We start from the raw sequence: 23,642 nt of genomic DNA on the forward strand, positions 1-23,642 counted from the left end.
CCAGTCCCTAATTTGTATCTTTAAAATAATCATTCTGGTTGCAGAGGGAGATCAGATTATAGGGGTCAGAGGTGAATGGAACCAGGAAGATTGATTAGGAGAGAGGATGGTGGCTTCGATGAGGGAAATCCCAGTAGGGAAAGAGAAGCAAAGTGGAAATATTGCCTATAAGACTTGGTAAGGACCTGGGGTGGGAGGTAAGAGAAAGGTGATTTGGTAGTAGTCTTAAAAGTTTTTACCTGAGCAATTGGGTTGATGGGTACCATTTACTGAGATAGAGAATAATAGGAGGAAGAATAGGTTGAGGGAAGAAAATGAGTTCATTGTAGCCATTAATTTGAGATCTCTATTAGAGATATATGGAGACTTCAGGCCAGAGAAACAGATCTATATTGTTATTTATATGGTATTTATTGGCATTTATATACTATTCAAAGCCCTTACATTAGACAAAATCACTCAGGGAGCAAGATAAAAAAATGTAGATAAAAGCCAGGCATGATGGTGCACACCTATAATCCCAGCTACTTGGAAGTCTGAAGTGGGACATCACAAGTTCAAGGTCAGCCTGGGCAATTTATCAAGACCCTGTCTTAAAATAAAAAGTGCTGGGCCAGACACAATGGCATACATCTATAATCCCAGTGGCTCAGGAGGCTGAGTCAGGAGGATGGTGAGTCCAAAGTCAGTTTAGCAAGGCCCTAAGTGAGACCCTGTCTCAAAATAAAAAATAAAAAGGGCTGGGAATGTGTCTTAGTAGTTAAGCATACTGGGTTCAATCCCTGATACCAAAAATAAATAAATAGATAGATAGATAGATAGATGAATAAAAATAAAAATAAAATGCTGGGGATATAGCTCAGTGGTAGAGCACTTTCTTAACAAGTGTAAGGCCCTGAGGGTGGTGGGTGGGGAGTGTAGATAAAGAGATGATAAGTAGGTTGACCCAACAGTCTGGTGGAGAAGTAGGAGAAACTAGTGGGCAGGAGGAAAACAGGAAGAGAGAACATCACAGAAGCCAACAAGTGGCCAAAAGCGGCTAAGAGGTCAAGGAGAAAGAAAATGGAAAAATGAAGAGCCAGAGGGGAAGCTGGGGTCAAGAAAGGGTGTACATCTTCAAACACTATAATTGTGCCTGTCTTGGGACCTATGTTTTAAATATTCCTTAGTCCACAGGTTCCCAAGGACGACTTTGGATCAGCCCCAGGGGTTCTTTTTTAAGATGGGAGATGGCAGAGAACATTTGCACATCAGTGGAGTGCTCTGCCAGAGGAAAAGGGGGAGCTAATGATAGGAGGGAAAGTCCTGGAGGAAATGGGCTTCAAGAGTCTAAGCAAAAGAGGTGGCTGCAAGAGCAACAAGGAAGACATAGGAGCGGGTCAGGGAGGTTGATAGACCTGGGGGTGGGAAGATGGGAGTTCTTGATGCACAGGGGGCGAGGCCATCGACTGGCCCCTCCTTGGCTGACATGCACTACAGAAGGGTTAACAGACACCAGGCCCCTCAGCCTTCCCACCACCTGTTTTCACCTCGACCCTTCCCTGGGGATTAATTCTACTTTCGGTTGCATTCTCAGAGGCAGCAAGCCTCCCCCCTGCCCTTCCAGCATAGGAGGTAGAATGAACACCCTCCATCTGTCATCTTCTAAACCAGTTATTTTTCTCCTTCTCAGAAACACAAACAAAACCCCGTGCCTGGCAGTCTTTGACACACTACGGATATTTAATATGTATTTAGTCAAAAACCAAAACAAACCCTACCTTACCCTTTTAAGGCCAGTCCACTCACCTATACCATCCACTGCCTTCTCATCACTGCCATCCAGACTCTTCTTGGTCACAGGTTTCTCCTCTACTCTGTTATCATCATCCTGGGGGTTTCCCCAAGGTTTTGAAATTTGGTGTCCTCAAACTATGAGATATTCACCTCGGCTTCTCTCACCCTCTGTTAGAACCACATCTAAGGCCCGTCAGACTCTCCTTCCCTGCCTTTGAAGCAAACTACCTGGTCTCTAACTTCAGCTCTCACTGATGGAGTGAAATAGTTCCCCCTGGTGGACAATGACGACACACACATTCTCTATATTTGGGTTAAACTATTTTGAAGTATTTGATTAAAAAAAAAAAAAAAAGATTAACTCATTCAGTCAGCAGACATTTTTTTTCTTTTCTGGCGCCCAGGGCTCTTTAACCACTGAGCCACATCCCCAGAACTTTTTTTTTTTTTTTTTTTTTGAGACAGGGTCTAAGTTGCTTAGAATCTTGCTAAGTTGCTGAAGCTGGTGATCCTCCCACTTCAGCCTCTGAGGCCCTGGGATTACAGGCATGTGCCACTGCACCCAGCTCAACCAACGTTTCTTTTTTTTTTATATTTATTTTTTAGTTTTAGGTGGACACAATATCTTTATTTTTATTTTTATGCGGTGTTGAGGATCGACCCCAACGCCCTGCACGTGCCAGGCGAGCGCGCTAATACTTGAGCTACATCCCCAGCCCCTTTATTTTTTTTTAAGGTTTTTAATCTCATCTTTGATACTTTTACTTATTTATTTATTTTTATGTGGTGCTGAGGATCAACTCCAGTGCCTCACAAATGCTAGGCAAGTGCTCTACCACTGAACTACAACCCCAGCCCCTCAACTGATATTTAGTGAGCACCTGTTATGAGTCTGGGAACATGAAATTATTTTGAGGTGCACAGTTTCACTGTAATCACATGAGGTGACATTCAATCCAAAAAGAAGTGACGAAGCTTCATGCTTCCACTGCTTCTATATTTGGGTTATATATACTGTGTTAGTACTTACTGAATAAATGCAGAGGGGCTCTAAACTGAGCCAATAGTGGAAGAGGTCAGAGCCAGTTCCAAATCTGGAAGTTCATCAGCATAACTGAAGTTAGACCATTTCTTCATAAATTTATTTAACAAACCTCTACTTGAGTACCCACTGTGTTCTAGACCTTAGCTGAAAAAGAGATGCATCGGTCCTCATTTTTACTCGGAAGTTGCTCAGAGGTCTGGTCAGAAGGGTACTCAGCAGGGAGCACTAATGCAGTGTGGACGTGCAGCATTCCCTCACCTGCTCAACAAGTATGGGATGGAGGCCAAACACATGCTTGGATGCAAAGATAAAAACCATGGCAGTCACACTGAAATTGTGCATAATCTATGTAAAGGGCAGTTACGGTTTTGGAGATAACTGCTCTTAATAGAGGGAGGAACTACTGTGAGGCCAGGGTGCCAGAGTGGTTTGAAGGGAGGAGTAGGGGTTAAAGGCAGGGTCCAGGAAGGACTTAGAGAAGAAAATGCTTCCACTGGGAAATAATGGGATGGCTGTGTTGCCAGGTGGAGGTGGTGTGGTAAACTCTCAGTGCCACCCAGTCTTGTCTCCTTGGGTTTGTTGGATTAAGCTTCCTAACGTGATTCCACTGCCAGGTCACCCTTGGGCTCTAGTGCCAGCAACTCTGCCTCCTGCTGGTTCTGACCTTAACTTAGGTCCCTCTACCACTCCACCCCCTCACTGGCAGCTTCTAGGGTGCTCTGCTCCAGTTGGTTATCAGTGAATTTTGACACAGCATTACTTCTCAGCATATAAGGCCTACACCCATACATAGCTGCAGGGGTCAAACACACACAAAATCGATAACACGACTGAAAGGAAAATGACTGACATTCAATTTCAACACTGCCTCTAAAAAAATACTCCAAGTGGGATGTCATTCCCCAATCACATCTTGCACTTCCCTGTTTTTATGCCTCTATTTCTACCATTCCCCTTCCCAGAATGCCCTGCTCTGCTCCTTTCTACCTTCCAAAATCCTTTCCGATCTTAAGGCTTAGTCTAAACACAACCTTCTCAGTGAACTCTTCCTTGACCCTTCTTGTTAAAAACAGAATCCCTTCTCTGAACCATGACAGGAAAAGGAAAGGAAATGAGATTCTTTGAATGCCTTGCATGAATTCTGTGTCAAAGCATAAGCTTTAGGGTCGGATGGATCTAGTCTGAATTCAGATCTGTGTAACCTTGGGAAGCATACTTTACCTCTCTGTGCTTGTATGTGTTATTTTGGAAAATATAAAAACACCTACCTCCATCATTCATTGATTCAACATTTGAAAAACTGTTTCATATCAGGCTTTGTATTCTTATGGTTATTTTAAGAATTCAATGAAATGATGTATGGAAAGTGGCTGGAACATAGAGGCATTCAATACATGAAAACTTATTAATACCATTATTAGTCAATGTAGTTTCTTAGAAGAAGGACATTCCCCAGGTGATTTTTTTTTTTCTTTTTGTGCTGCTGGGGGTGGAGGCTCTATACCTCCAGTCAAGGGAAACTTCTGTTCAGAGGGGAAATGCCACATGAGACTGGGAACAAAGGCCAACTCTGGACCCAGGCACATTAAGGCACCATATGGCTGATTTGAAGCATGGAGAATGACTATCATTTTCTAGGTAACTTGCTGATTGGCACTAAACCAGGGTCTTCCATCTGTGAAGGCTATCCAGAATGCTCAGCAACAAGGCTCTTTGTGACTAAGAGATATTGTTCCAGAGGTACTTTACCTAGCTCTCATGCCCACCCTGGGCCACCCAGAGGAGTCCTCCTTACCTTCATACTGGACTTCCAGGTGCATTGTGCCTAGTACCTTCAGCACACAGTCCACGATGCTGGGGTGTGTGGTTCCAATGATGGACTGACAAGACAGACAACAGGAAAGTGTGTGCATGTTAGGTCTTATACACCCAGAAGAAACAAAACTCAGACAGGTACCTGGGTGAAAGGGGCGGCAAGGGAGACAGCAGTGGTGAGTCACTGGGCCTAGGCCCTCCTAGGAACATAGAGAAGAGAGGCAGAGATGGGCAGCCAGGAACATACTGAGGATCTGCCTGGGTTGCCTTTGAACCCTCAAGCTCAGGACACACGAAGTCGATGATAGCTGGCCACCTGATAGAGGTGTAGGAACAAGGTCTGTGCTCTTGGCTGGGGAAGGGAGGACACAAGGGAGAGTGGGACTCAACCACGATCTTCTCTTTCGCAGGAACCTCACCCATTACATAATATGAGCAGAATTAATAAATTGCTTCTTTTCTACCTCTTAAAACTTGTCCCATGTTGCCTCTATCAGTTACTGTGAAGACTGAAAGAGACATGGTAAATCAGCTCCTAAAAGTACCTGGTGTATAGGAGGCACTTATTGGGAGCTGGGAATACTAATGACAACCAGAGACATGTTGCTGCCTCTCCCCGGCTCAGCTCATCTTAAGTCTTGGGGATTGGTGTCCCTTCTGTTCTCTTTTGACTTGGTGCATTCTGCCTGGGGATCTTATTTACATCTGTTTCAGTTATCACTTCTCTGCTCATGAAATTCAAACTGACATCTTCATCTTGGGTCTTGCTCTGGAGTTTCAGACCGTTATTTTTCACTGTCCGGTGGGTATTTCTCCCAGATGTTCTGGGCAGTGATTCTTCAATTGAGCTAGGAATCAGAATCACTTGGGGCATTTAAGAGGAAGAAGCATTACACCAAGGGTCACCTGAGAGCTGTCAAATTCTGTGGGAGAGAGGCTGTGGTTCAGTATTCTTTGAAAAAGTGACCCAATTCTGTCTTCTGCAGCCAGCTTGGCCTGCTCCTCAAATGGGGCACTTGGAAACTATCAAACCCATCAAATTTATTGGGTCAAAACCTAATTCTTCCAAGTCAAACTGATCTCTCTTTTTCACTCCAGCCCTCTTGGGGCTGTAGAACTCACTCTGCTGTCTTAGCTCAAAGCCAGGAGTCATTTTTTATTAAACTGGCGATTGAGCTCAGAGGCTCTTTACCTCTGAGCTACATCCCCAGCCCTTTTTGGTTTGAGACTGGGTCTCGATAAGTTGCTTAGGGCATCACTAAGTTGCTGAGGCTGGCCACGAACACGCAATCCTCCTGCCTCAGTCTCCCAGTCACTGGGATTATAGGCGTGCACCACTGCACCTAGCTGGGAGTCATCTTTGACTCCTTTTCTTTTCACTGCCCTTAGTCCCGCATCCTCTACCTCAGAAATATCTATCCAACCTGGTCACCTCTATTCCCCCTGCCACTGCCACCATTCAGGCCCTGTTATCTCTGCCATTGTTCTCCGTGCCTCCAACCCATCATCTGAAGCAGTTTTGACAGCTTTTGATGACTCAAATCAAAACCATGTCCCCCTCCCTACTAGGCACAGAGTCTTCCCATGGTCACCATGTCCTACATAGGACTTCACTTGCATTCTAGGGCACTGAGGGAGGGGCAGAAGTCATAAGAAAGGAGCTTTTCCAAACAGTGGAGATCTGGCCTCTTCACTTACATGCTTTCTACAAATGCACCATGATTCTCTCCCTATCAAATCAACGCCTTTAATCTTTTCTCCAGTCCTTTCATCATCCTTGTTGCTTGTCTCAACCATTTTTAAGTCTGCCAGCATCTTTCTGATCCTTAAGTAAACAGGACAAATCACTCTGCTGGGAGACATGAACTCTCTGCCCTGGCTTGGCCTTCTGGAAGTGATGCTGATTGAACAGCAGACATGCTGTGGGAGGCTGAGCTCTGTTTCTCATGCCCATGGGAAGTGCAACTGCGGAAGGTAATTATAAGACCACTGCATTTGAATCAGAACCACAGGAGCGTGCAGCTTTGGCTCACCTGGGCAGTCTTGAGTGTCTGCAGGGACAGCTGCTGAGCTTTAGGGGACGCACAGGGCAGCAAAGCTATTAGACCTTTATACACTTGATTCTGATACTTTGGATTACCATGGACCAAAGAATCCAACAGAACTTGCACTTCCTCCTGAGTCTCTTCTGACTTAGATATTGCCAAAAATTCTGCTATGGATCGTACACCTGGGCAAAGAAGAGAAAATGCTAAATTGTAAGAGTCTATGACAACAATCTCTGCTCAAGATTACATAATATGAGCAGAATTAAGACTTTTTCAACCAAGCCTGTTCAATCAAATCAAAATGGAAACTGGTTTTTCATGTTGAATCACTCTTTTGTTTACCTCTAGTTGTGTGGGGGCAGAGGATTTGTTTCAGCATAGGTGTATTACAATCTGTGTTTTATGGCCAGGCACAGTGGTGCACACCTATAATCCCAGGGAAGCTGAGACAGGAGGATCGTATGTTCAAAGTCAGCCTCAGCAATTTATCAAAGCTCTAAGCAATTCAGTGAGATCCTGTCTCTAAATAAAAATACACAAAACAGCTGGGGATGTGGCTCAGTGGTTAAGCACCACTGGGTTCAATCTCTGGTACAAAAAAAAAAAATCTGTTTTATTTTGTTTTTGAGATGAGGTCTCAATATGTTGCCCGGGCTGGTCTCCAATTTATGGGCTCAAGTGATCCTTCTGCCTCAGCCTCCCAAATGCAGGGACTATAGGTGTGTGGCACCACCACACTCAGCTAAAATTCATGTTTTAACTTTTAATATGGCAATATTTCCAGAAACTTGGGAGCAGGAGGATCACAAGTTCAAAGCTGGTCTCAGCACCTTAGAAAGGCCCTAAGCAACTTAGTGAGACCCTGTCACAAAATAAAAAATAATAAAAAGGGCTGGGGATGTGGCTCAGTGGCAAGGGTTCATTCCCTAGTACCAAAAACCAAACCAAAACAAAAACCCAATGAGACAAACAAAAACAGCAAAAAACCCAAACAAACCAAATAAATCAGTAAATAAGCACATATTTTTACAGCTAGATGATAACACTTGTAGAGTGCTCAACAGTTTGCAACATATTTTGACTACTTCATTTAACTCCAGAAACTACAGTGAGAGTAATCCCATTTTTTAATATTTATTTTTTAGTTATAGGTGGACACAATATCTTTTATTTTTATGTGATGCTGAGGATTGAACCCAGTGCCTCAACGTGCTAGGCGAGTGCTCTACCTCTGAGCCACAACCCCAGCCCCAAGAGAGTAATCCCATTTTATGGGTGAAGACACTGAGGCACAGAAAGGCCATGGAGGAGACCGAGAAGAGAACCCTGATGAAAGCACAGGGTGGGAAGTGCTTTGAAACAGGGATGTGTGGGTGATGGCATCCTCTTTACATTTCTCAAACATTGTACTTGATAGATCATTGGAATCACTGAATGGTTACCTTTCTCACCAGACTGCTCTTTAAGGATGGAGACTGTATTTTGTTCATCTTTATATCCCCAGCACCCTTGTATGTCTCTGGCACATAATAGTCTTTTAATCTTTTGATAATTTAATTTTATTTCTAAAGTCATGCATAATTCAATTTCAACAGGATTTTAGGCAGTGGCTAATAAGTCTTTGGTGAATGAATGTGTGAAAGATGCAGAATTTGTTTTGATTTTTTTTTCTTTATTTAGTACTGGGGATTGAATCCAAGGGACACTTTGCCACTGAGCTACACCCTCAGCCCTTTTTCTTCTTCTTCTTCTTCTTCTTCTTCTTCTTCTTCTTTTTTTTTTGAGTCAGGGTCTTACTAAATTGCTGAAACTGGTCTTGAACTATCTATCCTTCTGCCTCAGCCTCCTGAGATACTAGGATTACAGGTGTGTGCCATTGGTGAAAGGGGGTATATTTAAAATTACCATTAAAATTTTTGAGTAAATAACAATATATATATATATATATATATATATATATATATATATATATATATATATATATATATATATTAAGTATCAGGGATTGAACCCAGGAGGCACTCACCCATGGAGCTCTATCCCCAGCCTGTTTTTTGTATTTTTATTTACAGAAAGGATCTCACTGAAATGCTTAGGGCCTTGGTAAGTTGCTGAGGCTGGCTTTGAACTCATGATTTTCCTGTCTCAGCCTCCCGAGTCCCTGGGATGGTAGGCATGCACCACCAAGCCCAGCCAGAAAAAAATCTTAAGTCTGGCCTTCTGATGGTGATATGGATAGAAACTAATTGAACCACTGTATGAGATGTTTGCTTGTGAGTCAGTTCTATGATGAATCTGTCCCATAGCAATTGTGGGTACTGCCACCATTTCACCCAGGGTCCCAGGGAGCGCGGGGAATCAGCATCGCATCACACACAGTACCCACCATAGCTTTCACAAATGAGCTCCTTGTACTTCCTGCCAGAGTTTGCAATAAGCTGAAGTAGCTTGATGGATTCCTTCTTGTCCTCTTCTTTAATTTTCTCCAGTCCAAGTATTTCCAAGAGTGTTAGGACACCTCCGACCTCCAGAAATTCTATCAGGTATCGATTACTGTTCAGGGAATATAAGAGTTGATATAAAACACTTGACAAGTTTCTTGACACTGATCCAAGGGATTCTAAGGTCCTTTCCTCACATATTTTGCCTCCTATCTAGGAAATGTCCACAGGTAAAGTGGTATAATAGTTTGGAAATTCTTCTTCCTAGCAGGAAATGCTGGGATTAAACAAAGTGGACATTTCTTATTTGGTACTTTCCAGCCTCTGTTTCCCCTTCTTCTTGTAAAGGCAGCTTAATTGTCCCTTTGGGAATTGTGCCTGTTCCATTCATGAGTCATGTGATTTTGGTGAGGTAAACAGGTGACAGGTACATCATCCTCCTGAATGCAGAAATTAGTTTGAGGCCAGGCATATGAACTAAGCCAATCCAATGAGGCTCAAAAGTCAAGATGTTCTTGGGACTCCATGGGAAAGATTGGTTTCTTGTTGGTATAGCTGAGCTATAAGCATGCATGTCTGAGTTGGGACATGCGCATATCTGAGCTGAGCATGTCTGTAATCCCAGCAGCTTGGGAGGCTGAGGCAGGAGGATTGTGAGTTCAAAGCTAGCCTCAGCAACTTGGCGTGGCACTAAGCAACTCAGTGAGACCCTGTCTCTAATAAAATGTAAAAAAGGGCTGAGGATGTGGCTTGGTGGTTAAGTGCCCATGAATTTGACCCTAGTACAAGAAAGAAAGAAAGAGAGAGAGAGAGAGAGAGAGAGAGAAAGAAAGAAAGAAAGAAAAAAGAAAGGTTGCCTATCTGGAGCTCCTGGGAACCCCAGCACACAGAGGCCTCTGAATACAGAGAACAAATGGAGACACTGAGGGGAGAGAGGGAGGGAGGAACCAAATACTGATGATAGTGTTTGAACCCCTAGGTCCAATCAGGCCTGAAATATGTATTTTTACCTCTGGCCTCTTCAGTTAAACAAGCCAATAAATCCTCTTTATGAATTAGTTCTCCATTATTCTCAATCAAAAGGGTACTGACAGGCTGGGGATATAGCTCAGTTGGTAGAGTGCTTGCCTCACATGCACAGGGCCCAGGGTTCAATCCCCAGCACCATTAAAAAAAAAAAAAAAAAAGGTACTGACTAATAAAGTGCTAATGGGGAACATGGGATGAAGGAGCAATTGGAGCAGACTGCAGGGGGCATGACCTCTGGGCCCATCCTGAAGGTTATGGGGCACCTACAGATACCTAGAATTCCATGTGGTATGAATGCCAAGGACACCATGAGACTCCAGAATTTCTCTAGAGTGGTACTCACCTGCCCACAGCTGATAAGAAGATGCCAATGGACTTCAGAAGCTTTTCTAAACATGAGCCAGTCATATAGCTGGACAACAAGTCAAAGAGTGCATTTCAGGGTTGCTGGGAGCCATTAGCCAAGTAGGTATGACAATTTCCTTGCCAGCGTACCCCCATGTTGCTTAGTGGAAGGTGACCTTGCTCAAGGACCAGGGCGGATCTGTGTTTAGGGTGTTCCTGGTTTAGGATAATCCAAGTTTAGGGCGTTCCCGGTTTAGGAAGATTATTCCTGCCAGGAATAGGGCGTATTCTGCTGCCTGAGTTCCTCTTGAGTTCTTAGGGATTCAGACAGTATTTTTTGGGAGACAGAAGCCCAGTGGAGTGTGTGGATTTGGGCAGAGAACGTGGATTTCCCCAGAACGTGTTTGTAGATGGTCGGTGTGAGATCGGGAATAAAGAAATGTTGTTTGAATCTACAAAGCTGTGAGTGGCTCGTGATTTGTGCCCAGCCAGACTGCGGCACAGGGTGGTTTTTCCTAGAGAAACAGATCCTGTGTCTCATCCTGGGTAAACTCCTCAGGTCCAGGAAAACCAAGCAGCTGGAATGCACCCTTTAGCCTGAGAAAAGCCACTAGCTGAAAAGGAAGGGGCAACACACAGAGGATGGGTGCTGTGTTGTTCCTTGTTCTCCAGGAAGTTCCTCCAGGGTAATAGTTTAGCCACCTTGGCTCTGACAGGCTCTCTAGGGAGCAAGGATGCTTGTATAAATCAAAGGTGCATAGAGAAAAAGCTGAGGGTCAGTTTCCCAAATCTCTTTAAGCCATGATCCTTGCACTGTTGCATCTCAGTATAGTTCACTATTTGGGCCCCATTCCTAGACTTCTCTAAAAACAATCAGCTTCATCATTAATTCTTAATTGTATACTTGCTCAAAGTTTTACACTGGAGGTCACTATCCTTATGAAGAATTGCATAGCTTCCTAATAAGAATAACAGGAGATGGAAGAAAAATTAAACTCTGATTTAAAACTACCTCAGTATTTAATGTTATTTTTTAATGTGAGTCTTTGCAAAAAGCCTCATTGTAATAAAGCACCCAGAGCACGCATCAGCTCGGATACAAGGTATGAAATCAAGCCACAACAGAAAGGGAACCAGTCAACAATTACTAGGCTCATAACACATCACAGGCTCTTAGAACACTTAAGAAATTAGCTGAAATTATTGCAGCTCATGGAGGATGACTGAGAGCTTCCAAGACTGATAAAGGCTAATGTAATGGGTTGGAGGTAATGGTGCTTTGTTGGGGGGAGGGTGGGGGCATGAGGCAAATTATCTGTGCTGCACCCTGGTTCCCAGGATGCCAATAGAAGTAGAGACAGATTGGCTCATTAGGAAAGGCTCTTTACTGCAAAAACAGTGTTTGCTCTGGAGCCAGGCTCTCTTGCCTGTTGCCGCCATAGCTGGGGGCCAGGATATTGGCCACATGGCAGTCTCTTTATTCCTACATTATCCCCTCCCTGTTCCCCCATTCTCTACCCTGTTACTAATTCAGTGGATTCTCCTCCTTTTTTCAGTAACCAACAAAGCTGACCAACTTTTGTCACCATCTTTTCTCTTTGTCCCAGGCTAGTCTTGTTTTCATAGTTACTTGCTATACATATTTCTGGTCTATTATTTCCATGATTTAGTTCTAGAAGGTTGCCACATTGTCAGCAGTAGCTAACGAGTACCAGGTACTGTGCTGACTGTTTTGCTTGCATTGTCTCATACAATCCTCACTACAGCCCTCCAGTGGACACTATCAGTATTTCCATTTAGTCCTTAAGTAACATGAAGTAACCAAAGGGAACTGATGGAACTGGGATTTGAACCTCAGAAGGCTGATTGACAGCCTGAGCTCTTCCTGCCCTGCCTTTGTGCCTGTAGACACAGGGAGTGGGGTAGGGCTGCTGGTGTGGGTGATCTCCCTGTATGGTGTTGCAGGTAGAGCTCTGGGTCTGTACCATCCACCAAGTGGGAGATCCTTTGGGCCAGACAGACCCGTTCTAAGCCTAGTCTCTGACATTTACTAGTAAAATACTCAATCTTTTCAAGGTCAGTTTTTTCTTATCTATAATAACTGTCACCTACTAGGATGATGTTATGTTCAAATGAGATAATATTTGTATTCAGTGTCTAGAAAATGAAAAAAGACTCAATAAATGGTAACTAATAATTATGCCATTATTATAATTTTTGGCAGTACCATGGATTGAACTTAGTGGTTCTTTACCACTGAGATACACCACTAGTCCTTTTTATTTATTTATTTATCTCCTTAAGTTGCTGAGGGTCTAACTAAGTTGCTGAACTGGGTTTGAATTTTGGATTCTCTTGCCTCAGCCTCCTGAGTTGTTAAGATTATAGGCATGTGCCATTGTGCCCAGCTTAATTTTGTTATTATAATATATAAATCCTTAGTTGTAGCTGATCTATTCTGGAAGTTTGAGATTATCAAAAAAGGTTTAGGCTTATGTGGTAGTCAGTTTTACAAAAAGATGATGATTCTATATTCATTTGTTTTTCTCCAAAATGCACTATAACTGCAGGGTTGGGGAGGAGACATGGATCTCTAATTTTCAAAACGCTTTAATCATTTCAGCTGGTCTATTCTTTCTGTTATATTACAGGATCACAAATGTTAGGAAATTATGAGTTGGGCATAGTGACTTATGTATGTAATCCCAGAAGCTTGGGAGGTTGAGGCAGGAGGATTACAAATTCAAAGCCAGCTTCAGCAACTTAGGAGGCCTTAAGCAACTAAGTGAGACCCTGTCTCAAAATAATAAATAAATAAAGGGGTGGTTCAATCCCCAGTACCCCCTCCCAAAAAAGTTAGGAAATTATAAATAATTCTAGGTATAGAAACTGAATTTACATCTGTACATTTAAATGATGGTTCCTCCAGTCATTCCACAAGCATTAGCTGAATGTCCACTAAATGTTAGGCACTGTGACTGGCACCTGAGATGTGAAGAATGACAATACCTAGTCCAAGTGCAATTACTGAATAAGAAAGGAAGTGGGCTGAACCCAGAATTCTTGGAAATACTAACATTTAAGGAGTGGGAGGAAATTCTGCAGCTGAGACAAAGAAACAGCAATAGAAGAAGGACAAGGAGAAGAGAGTTTAAAAAGGGGCAGTGGCCAATCAGGCTAGATTACGTGAGGTGAGGGAGGCCCAGCACTTACTTTGGATCTCAAATATAAGGGGGCATCAAAGTTGGGTGCAGTGGCACATACCTATAATCCCAGAAACCCGGGCAGTCGAGGCTGGAGAACTGTAAGATTGAGGCCAACTTTGGCATCTTAGCAAGATTCTGTCTCAAAATAAAAAATAACAAGGGATGGGGATATAGTTCAGTGGTAAATCATCCCTGGGTTCAATCCCCAGTAACCCCCCACCAAGGTACCAAAAATAAACAAAAAAACCTCAGTAATAAAATCATATTTCAATGCAACATTTAAAATAGTCAAATTAATATAAAATTCATAATGAATCAAATATCAACGTTTTACATAAAAACAAGAGTTGACCCTGAACCTGAGATCCTGCCTCACTCACCTCACCCTGTGGTCAAATGGAAAATGTTAAGTAATGGGCTGGGGATGTGGCTCAAGTGGTAACGTGCTTGCCTAGCATGCGTGAGGCACGGGTTCAATTCTCAGCACCACATAAAAATAAAATAAAGATATTGTGTCCACCTAAAACTAAAAAATACTAAAAAAAAAAAGAAAGAAAATGTTAAGTAAGACAAGGAAGGAAAATTAGAAGTCTGGATTTGGCTGCACAGAGGTTGCTGATAACCATGGTGAGGTAAGTATTATGACTTGTGGGTTGAGAAGCCAGATTATAGGTACTGACCTTTCTCAAGGCATGATATATAAACCATAGCATCAGAGTCACTCAGGGCACTTGTTAGAAATAAAGGTCAGGGGACTAGGGTTATGGCTCAGCGGTAGAGTGCTTGCCTAGCATGTGCAAGGCCCTGGATTTGATCTTCAGCACCACATATAAATAAATAAAATTAAGGTATTGTGTCCAACTACAACTAAAATAATAAAAATTAAAGAAAGAAAGAAAGAAAGGTCAGGGTCCTATACTTAATCTGTTAAGTCAGAACCCTGGGGTAGGGAGGTAGCCTAGTAAATTTGTATTTGTTATTATTTTTAATTTTTTGCTGGGCTGACTGTGGAACCCAGGGTTTCACGATATTAGATTAGCACTCTATCACTGAGCTATGTTCCCAGCCTTAATTTTTGTTTTAAACCTCTTTTATGCACACCAAAATGAGGACATGAGAGTCAACTTAGAGACATTTTCAGAGGTAATCCTTTTGGTCTGTGTTCTAGGCCTGAATCTGATTAATAATTAAAAAGTAAACAAACCAAACTAGGTGTATTTTCTCACTGAGTTATATCCCCAGTCCTTTTTACTTTTTTAAAAAAAGTTTATTTTGGTGGAGCTGAGTATCAAATTCAGGGCCTCATGCAATGCTAAGCAAGCATTCTACCACTGAGTTACATCCCTAGCCCCTACTTTTATTTTGAGACAAGATCTTGTTAAGTTGGCCAGGTGGCCTTGAACTTGTGATCCTCTTGCCTTGTCATACCTGTAGCTGGGATTACAGGTGTGTGCTACCATGTTAGGCTGACTAATAATTTTATCAGTGACATAAATGTAAGAAAAAGACAGCTGCATTGAATTAAGCCTTCAGTTCTGCCTAGCTGCAGGCTCTCTGGTTCATTCATTCCTTTATTCAGCAAACATGTGCCAGCTGTCCTAGATAACAGATATGAGAGATGGGTAGATGAAGAAGACCGATGTGACTCCTGTTCTTATAGAGCTTACAGTCCAGTGGGGGCAAAAGAGATATTTAGCAAGTAATAACAATCAAATGCTATGACCATCAGACCAGGGGGAGTGCTGTGAATACTTGTAAGGGGAACCTCCAGTTCTCAGGTAGTCTGGGGCTCAGCAAAGGGCTTTCTAAAAAGTGACGTTTAAATTGAGGTCTGGATAAGGGAGGAGGACTTAGTCAAATAAGGAGGGGGTGTTCAGAAGGGGAAAGGGTTCAGGCAAGGAAAAAAAAATATATAGTAAAAGGCTCTGAGGGCTGGGGTTGTGACTCAGTGGTAGAGCGCTCACCTAGCATTTATGAAGCCCTGGATTCAATCCTCAGCACCTCATATAAATAAATAAAATAAAGGTATTGTGTCTACCTACAACTAAAAAACAAATTTAAAAAAGGAAGGGGGTGTAGGTTGTGTGTAGTGGTGTACACCTGTAAGCCCAGTTACTTGAGAGACTGAGGCAGGAGGATTTCGAGTTTGAGGGCCAGCCTGAGCAATTTAGTGAGACCCCATCTCAAAATAAAAAAATAAAAAGGACTTGGGTTATATTTCAGTAGTACAGTGCAGCTGGGTTCAATCCCTGGTCCTGCCAAACCAAACCAAACAAAACAAACAAAATGGTCTGAGATGAATCCACAGGCAGACAGAATAAAAATATTCTCAGATCCTCCCATAATGCAAACAGTCACCTCAGTGATGTCCAAATCTGCTTTCAGTCCTGATATGCCTCCAGGGCTCCTGAACACAAGAACCTCAAACTCAGCATAACCCAAACCAAACTTAACTACACCCAAACTTGCTCCTCTTTTGATATTCTCTTCCTATAAACCTAGTTTCCCAAGCCAGAAATATGAGAGTCATCCTGAGGCATGAGTGGAGGCGGTAGCTGGACATATAAATATGGAGCCCAGATTCCAGAGAGGGAAATTATCATGAAAATGGAGGAGACCACTCAGGGAGAATTTGACAGTGTGAGCAGAGAAGAGGAATGTAGACAGAGTCTCAAGGAACAACAACATTTAAGAGAAGGTGTTCCCTTAAAGAAGAAGGAAGGGAAGAACAAAACCAAGAGAAGAGTGTTTTTGAGAAGTGGGAAAGATTGGTTGACAAATGCCACGCAGAGGTCATGTATAAGGAATGAGGATGTATAGTTACTGGGCTCTGTAATTAGCAAACCATTGGTAACCTTGACAAGACCTGAGTCAGTGAGGTCGGGGGAATAGGAGTAGGCACAGGAGTAACCAGGAGATGATGTGGAGACAGGGAGAGTGAATAGCCTTTTCAACAAGCTTCACCAGGAGGGGCAGGATCTGGGTGCAATTTATGTTTGAGGCAGGGGTTGAATTTTATTTTTAAGGCAAAAGAGATTCCAGCATATAAAATACTGATGAAAAAAGCTGATAATGAGGCAAAGGGGTCAACTACAGGAAAGAAAAAAATAAAGTCCCTAAGGAACTGGGAAGGGAAGGTTGAACAAATGCAAATTAGCCCTAGACAGAAGGAATATCTACTTCAACTCTGATGGGAGAAAAAAGGGATAGAGGTGAGAATAGAGACACACTTACAGATTGGGAAGATAGAAGTTGATGGAATTCTTGACTTTGGGGATATTTTTTTATCACCAAATGTCCTGTTCTAAAATATTAGAGAAAATCAAGAGAAAAGCTCCCTTAATAATCCTCCCCTCCCTCTCTCTCTCTCTCTCTCTCTCTCTCTCTCTCTCTCTCTCTCTCTCTCTCTTTTTGTTTTCTCTTTTGAAATTTCCTATTGTTTTCCCAGTTCAGCAAAGGATACGTGATTCTAAGGCAGGTGATCAAGCGTACAAGGAACAAGCTGGCTCCTTGGGAAAACTCCTGCTCCAATTCGGGGGAAGTCTTGCCTTGGTTGGTTTGAATGAAATTATTGAGGATGTGATTCCTTGCAACTTTGCCAGCATTGTCCCACTCTTGTAAAAAGCTTAAGAGCCTGCTAATTGCTGCCTGTTCTTTTATAGAAGTCATGATCAATCAGTCGTTCTGAGGTTGGCTACAAAGGGAAGGAAAACAGGTTACCAGAATGTTGAGAACCATGCACATCTATAACCTTGTGGGTTTTGCTTTCCCCTTGCCCGCTGAGAGTAACAACATGGGTGTTGTTACATGCAAAATCCATTCTAGAACTGGTCATCTGCCCCTTGAACAGGAAAGCTCTAGCTGGGTTGTGATGGGATTAAGAATATCAAGGTAGTAAACATCAGTTCTTTAAGAGCTAAAGGCTTTCTGCCAGGCACATAATCCCAGCAACTCAGGAGGCTGAGGCAGGATAATTGCAAGCTTGAACCTTAGCAATTTAAACAACTTATCCAGACCCTGTCTCAAAATAAAAACTAAAATGGGCTGGGAATGTAGCTCAAAGGCAAAGTGACCCTGGGTTCAATCCCCAGTACCAAAGTTAAACACTTCCCTGCTGCTGATGCCCATAACCGAAAGAGCACAGGATGCCACATAAATGAAAGCACTTGCTAAAAACTTGGGCCTCTCTCCTGGCTGACTTCACACAGGGTCAGAGATGTGGGGTATTTAGAGATGCAGCTCCTCCTCTTATGCCAAGTGGCTAAGGTAAAGTGCTCTTTAACCTTGTACCTAGGACTTTTATATTAACTCTTCAAAACAACTTTTTAAAAAGTTAGTGGGAAGAAAAAGTTCCTATCCCATAGTTGGATTAATGAGCTGTGGTTTGTAGGAGTCTGTGTCCTTGGGAGAGTGTTTTCAGTGGGGGAGGGAGGGTTTAAAATAAACCCGTTTTCCAAAAATAGTTGTGATTGAAAGTGTTATTATCCATAACAAATGTTAGTGCTGATGGGAGAGAGGTATGTGCGATTCTTTTGTCTAACAGACAAGTGAAAGTCATATTTCACATTATCATGGGGTTTTCTGTGATTTACAGAATATTTGTGAAACATTACGTGCAGAGGCCATGATTGATATGGAGAGAACAGCTTGTGTGTAGGGGAGATGTGTATTTCACAAAGACTGTTCAACATGAAATTTACAGTCCCATAAAGTGCTTCTACATCTTCGCCAGAGATCTAGTTAAAAGGACTTTACAGTCTGAAACATCCTAAAATTGATTCTAAATTAACGTTTCCTCACATGTATTTGAGATATTGATGGAGCCCAGCTATCAGAATTTTATTAGCAAGCAATAACCTGAGGCATGCTGAGACAGACATACATACATACCAACCTCCACTACCCCCAGAGGACACTGGATGTGTGTTCACATTGGGAGGGTTGTCTATGTAACCTAGGCGAGGAAGACCACCAGATGGACAACTGTGGATCAGTCTAAACACAAAAATGACCAAAACCTCTCAGATGATGCCATCATCATTGTGAATGCCAATACAGTCTCAAGCCTGAGAATAACTTTCAGAGGCTGTCACCACCTTCAACAGCCACAATGGCTTCAAGAAAATGGGTATGAGTGGCTCTTCTAGACCCCAGGCAGGAGGGTTGAAACACCAGCATTAGCTTTCTCAGGATGACTCTCCCTGCAATCAAAGCTCCACGTGCTAACAGAGATGCATCCAGAAATTCCAGGACACAGGGCAGGACACTCTAGGCAGGATGCTACACATTATGGCCCTTCAAGGATTGTCTGGATCTCAGTCTTCCTCCATTATGTGTGTGATGTTTATATTATATGTGTGTGTGTGTGTGTGTGTGTGTGTGTGTGTATATATATATATATATATAAATATATACGTATAATACACATATAATATATACAATAATACACATGCACTGTATATGTGTGTGTGTGTGTGTGTGTGTGTGTATATATATTTTTTTTTTTTTTTTTTTTTTACGTTCTGAGGATTGAACCCAGGGATGTTCTATTACTGAGCTATGTTCCCAGACCTTTTCATCTTTCAAAAATTTTGAGTCCGATATGGTGGCACATACCCTTAATCCCAGCAGCTTGGGAGGCTGAGGCAGGAATATCACAAGTTCAAAGTCAGCCTCAGCAATTTAATGAGATCTTGTCTTAAAATAAAACAAAAAAATAAAAAAGGCTGTGGATGTGGCTCAGGGGTTAAGTGCCCCTACATACAATTCCTGGTACAAAAAAAAAAAAAATTGAGAGAGACTAAATTGTTGGGGTGGCCTTGAATTTTCAATCGTTCTGCACCAACCTCCCAGGTAGCTGGGATTACAGGTGTGCGCCACCATACCTGGCTGGAGACAGGGTTTTTAAAGAGGTGATGAAGGTAAAATGAGATCATTAAGGTAAGCCCTTATTCAATATACTAGTGTTCTTAAGAAGAGATTAGGATACAGATACACACTGAGGGAAGACTATGTGAAGACAAGGTAAAAGATGGCCGTCTAGCTGGGCACAGTGGCACATACCTGTAATCCCAGTGGCTTGGGAGGCTGAGGCAGGAGGATCTCGTGTTCAAAGCCAGCCTCAGCAAAAGCAAGGCACTTAGCAACTCAGTGAGACTCTGTCTCTAAATAAAATACAAAATAGAGCTGGGGATATGGCTCACTGGTCAAGTGCCCCTGAGCTTAATCCCTAATATCCCCCCACAACAAAAAAGAGGGCCATCTACCAGCCAATGAGGCTTCAGATGCAATCAGCCTAGCAATGCCTGAGGTCAGCCTTTCAGCCTCCAGAACTAGGAGAAAAAAAGTTTCTGCTGTCGAAGTCAACCAGTCTGTAGTACATTGTTATGACAGCTTTAGTAAATGAATATGCTGTTACTTGATTTAGATAATACATATTTATTTATCTTCTGGCAGTTGAGGAATTCATTTTTTTTGTATCACTCTAACCCCCATCTTTACTCCCCCATCCTCACAATATAGTTTCTAACAATTTACAGTTAAATCAATGGTGTTTACATTATTGACCAAGTAAATAAACTCTTCACTCAATTAGTAAACTATATTGCATTCTCTTCTTACAACTTGGTTTTACTTGGAGTTAATCATTGTTGTGGTTGGTTTTTAATCATTTAGTTCTAAGAACCCAGAGCTATTTTTTCTAAATGTTTAAAACATTAGCAGTAATTATTCCAAATGTTCAATTTGTAACTGACCAGTTCCATCTTTTCCCTAGAGACCTCTGACCTCAGACCTGTCTTTCTCCTTTAATGTACCAGGCTGCTCAATAAGCCTAGTACACAAATGCCTAAACTTTCCTTTCACAATTCTTCTCTGTTACATCCCACATCTTCCTCCTTGGTTTAACTCCCTTGTTTTGTTGAAGCACTGTTTCTAGTAGCTTCAGGGTTGTGTGTGTGTTTATGTGTGTGTGTTTGTGTGTGTGTGTGTGTGTGTGTGTGTGTATGTGTATGTGTATGTGTATCCCAGAAAGTCTAAAAATATCTTTTTTGACTTCAAGCTGGACTGGTTAATGTCTAACTCTATGTTAGAAATAAACTTGCCTTAGATTGAGTCTGCTAGTTGCTTTTGATGATGAAAAGTCTGATGTCATTCTGATTCCTGCACCTTTATAAGCTTTTCACTCCAGATGATTTTAAAACCTTTTTTGAAATTGAGTGATGGTATACCTTGGGGAAGGTCTTTTTTCATTTACTACACTAGGCACTTGCTGGGCTATCTATCTATTTATTTAGTTTTTGGTACCAGGGATTGAACCCAGGGGTGCTTTAATGAGGATCTCATCAATGACTTTGACATATATCTTCCTGTTAACCCAAGATTTGCTAGTATAGTCAATTGTGAGGTAGCATGGTCTCTGGCACATAATGCATCCTCAGTAAACATTAACAAACTGACATATGATATACTGGGCTCATAATTAGCACTTTAATTTCCTTGACTCTACACATTAATTAAACAGATGTTCTGGGTGCCACCTCTGAGCCAGGCATTGAAATTGGTACTGGTTAACATACAAGCATAGTTCTTACCTTAAACGTGCTTACAGACTGGCAGGCAGAGAGGCAAGCAACCAGAGGATTATAATGAAAAGGGAAAAGCCCTCTGAGGAGATATATCTCAGGTTCTGCTGAAACACAGAGGAGAGGTATGAATCCATATTCGACTTCCAACCCAGCATTCAAACTCAGGAGCTAAATCCTAAATTTTGGCAGGGCGTGGTGGCCCATGCCCATAATCCCAGTGGCTCAGGAGGCTGAAGCAGGAGGACTGCAAATTCAAAGCCAGCCTCAGCAACTTAGTGAGGCCTTAAGCAACTCAGCAAGACCCTATCTCTAAATAAAATACAAAATAAATTAAAAAAAAAAAAGGTAGGGATATGGCTCAGTGGTTAAGTGCCCTGGCACAAACAAAACAAAACAAAACAATCCTAAATTCTGTGTCTAGACAGAAACAATCCCCCTGCCATGTCTATAGTTTTAAGCTCTTCACCCTTCCCACCTGCTCCTCTATCTGTTCTCAGAAGATCTAGTTTTGGGTGGGGCATGGTAGTGCACACAAGTAATCCCAGTAGCTCATGAGGCTGAGGCAGGAGGATCACAAGTTCAAGGCTAGATTCAGCAACTTAGCAAGACCATCAGCAACGTAGCAAGACCCTGGGGATGTAGCTCAGTGGTAAAGTGCCCCTCGGTTCAATAACCAGTACAAAAAAAAAAAAAAAAAAAAGACTATTCTTGGGCTTAGTAAAAGTTATAGGCCATTAGGCAAGAATGTCCTCATTTTCCTCGTCCTGCTTCCTATATTATCACCATCCATATCTATTCTTCTCCTACCCTCCACACCTCAGGGACCTTTCTCTAGCCATTACTCTCTCCTCTCTTTTATCCTCAATCATTCCCTTTATTTAGGCATATTTTTCTTGTTAGCCTACTCAATGTTTGCTTATCTTTAAACAAAAATAAGCAAACATCAATACAAAACCTTAATCCTACATCGTCCTCCAGACATCTCAGATTATTTTTACTTTACAGAAAAGCTTCTGAAAAACATTCTACACACTGTTTTCCCATTGACCATTCTCCCTACAGGGCTGGAGGGTGTAACTCAATGGTATAGAACTTTACCTAGTATGCTTGAGACCTGGGGTTCCATTCCAGCACCAAAAAACAAAACAACCTTGCCCTCAAGGGATACAAAATTTGAATAAAAGGTGGCCTAGAGCCTTGTAAAAAAGTGATTTCAGCCGGATATGGTGGTGCATGCCTGTAATTCCAGCAGCTCAGGAAGCTGAGGCGGGAGAATCTCCAGTTTGAGACCAGCCTCAGCAATTTAGTGAGGCCCTAAACAAATTAGTGAGACTCTGTCTCAAGATAAAAAATAAGGCTGGGATTGTGGCTCAGTAGTAGAGTACTTGCCTAGCATGTGTGAGGCACTGGGTTCAATTCTCGGCACCATATATAAATAAAATAATGATTTATTAACAATTAAAAAAAATTTTTTAAAAGACAAAAAATAAAAAAGGCTGGAATATGACTCAGCACCCCTGGAGTTAATCCCCAGCACCAAAACAAGAAAAAAAAAGTGATTTCAATTCCAGTAGTGTGATAAGGGCTATGATGGGGTGAGTATAGGACACTCTGGGAAGGAGAGAGGGGGACACCTAACCTGGCCTTGGCTTGGATGCTGAATCTTATGGAAAGTTTTTGAGAGAAGATGCCTTCTAGACAGTCTGTAGCCAGGAGAGAGGCCAAGAAATGTGTTCTAGGTGGAAGGCATAAAAGATGTAATGGCTCAGAGGTGAGAGAGTACAGCTATAAAGAATTCCAAGTGGAAGACAGTAAAATACAATGGTTAGGGCCATGGACACTGGATTTGATCTTCCACTTCCCTGCTGTATGATCTTAGGCAAGTTACTTAACCTCTCAAGGTTCCCTTACCTGTGAAAAGGTAATAAAATCCCATAAGGCTCAATGAACTACCTAACAGAAAACCCTCAATCGTGCTTACTCTTACGTTTATTGGTGAGATTGTTCTGAGAGGCTGGAGCACAGTATGAGAATGAGGTGGTGAGAGATGAGGCAGGAAGAAGAGGTGGAGCCAGAGAATGAAGCGCTTCACATGCTCTGCTGCAGAGTTCCCACTCTCTCCTGAGAGCAAGGTGAGGGCATTGAAGGGTTTTAAGTAGCGACAAGAAACAATTTTGTTTTAGAAATCCCCCTATTGCAGCATAGAAAGAAGACTGGAAGAGGGCAAGATGAGGTGGGACACCAATTAGAAAGCCAACTAAAATCCTAGTAAAAGATGCTGAAGTTACCAGGGGTAGAGAGAAATAGAAAAGCCACATAGGTAGATGCAACAGGATGTGGTACCTGATCTT

At 42.2% G+C, this 23,642-nt stretch overlaps 1 protein-coding gene across 1 annotated transcript in view; it reads right to left on the reverse strand.

Annotated features, from left to right (window-relative positions):
* Nucleotides 1–17,374, reverse strand: part of Armh1 (armadillo like helical domain containing 1) — a 31,574-nt gene extending 14,200 nt beyond the window's left edge. The window contains exons 1-5 of the mRNA XM_076862603.1: nt 17,169–17,374; nt 10,498–10,566; nt 9,071–9,237; nt 6,670–6,866; nt 4,617–4,701 (exon numbers count right to left, since the gene is read on the reverse strand). Coding sequence (XP_076718718.1) covers nt 4,617–4,701; nt 6,670–6,866; nt 9,071–9,237; nt 10,498–10,566; nt 17,169–17,374 — 724 coding nt within the window. The remainder of the gene's footprint in view (nt 1–4,616; nt 4,702–6,669; nt 6,867–9,070; nt 9,238–10,497; nt 10,567–17,168) is intronic.
* Between the last annotated feature and the right edge of the window lie 6,268 nt (nt 17,375–23,642).

This window comes from Callospermophilus lateralis, chromosome 7 (assembly GCF_048772815.1).
Source record: "Callospermophilus lateralis isolate mCalLat2 chromosome 7, mCalLat2.hap1, whole genome shotgun sequence".
Taxonomy (NCBI): Eukaryota; Metazoa; Chordata; class Mammalia; order Rodentia; family Sciuridae; genus Callospermophilus; species Callospermophilus lateralis.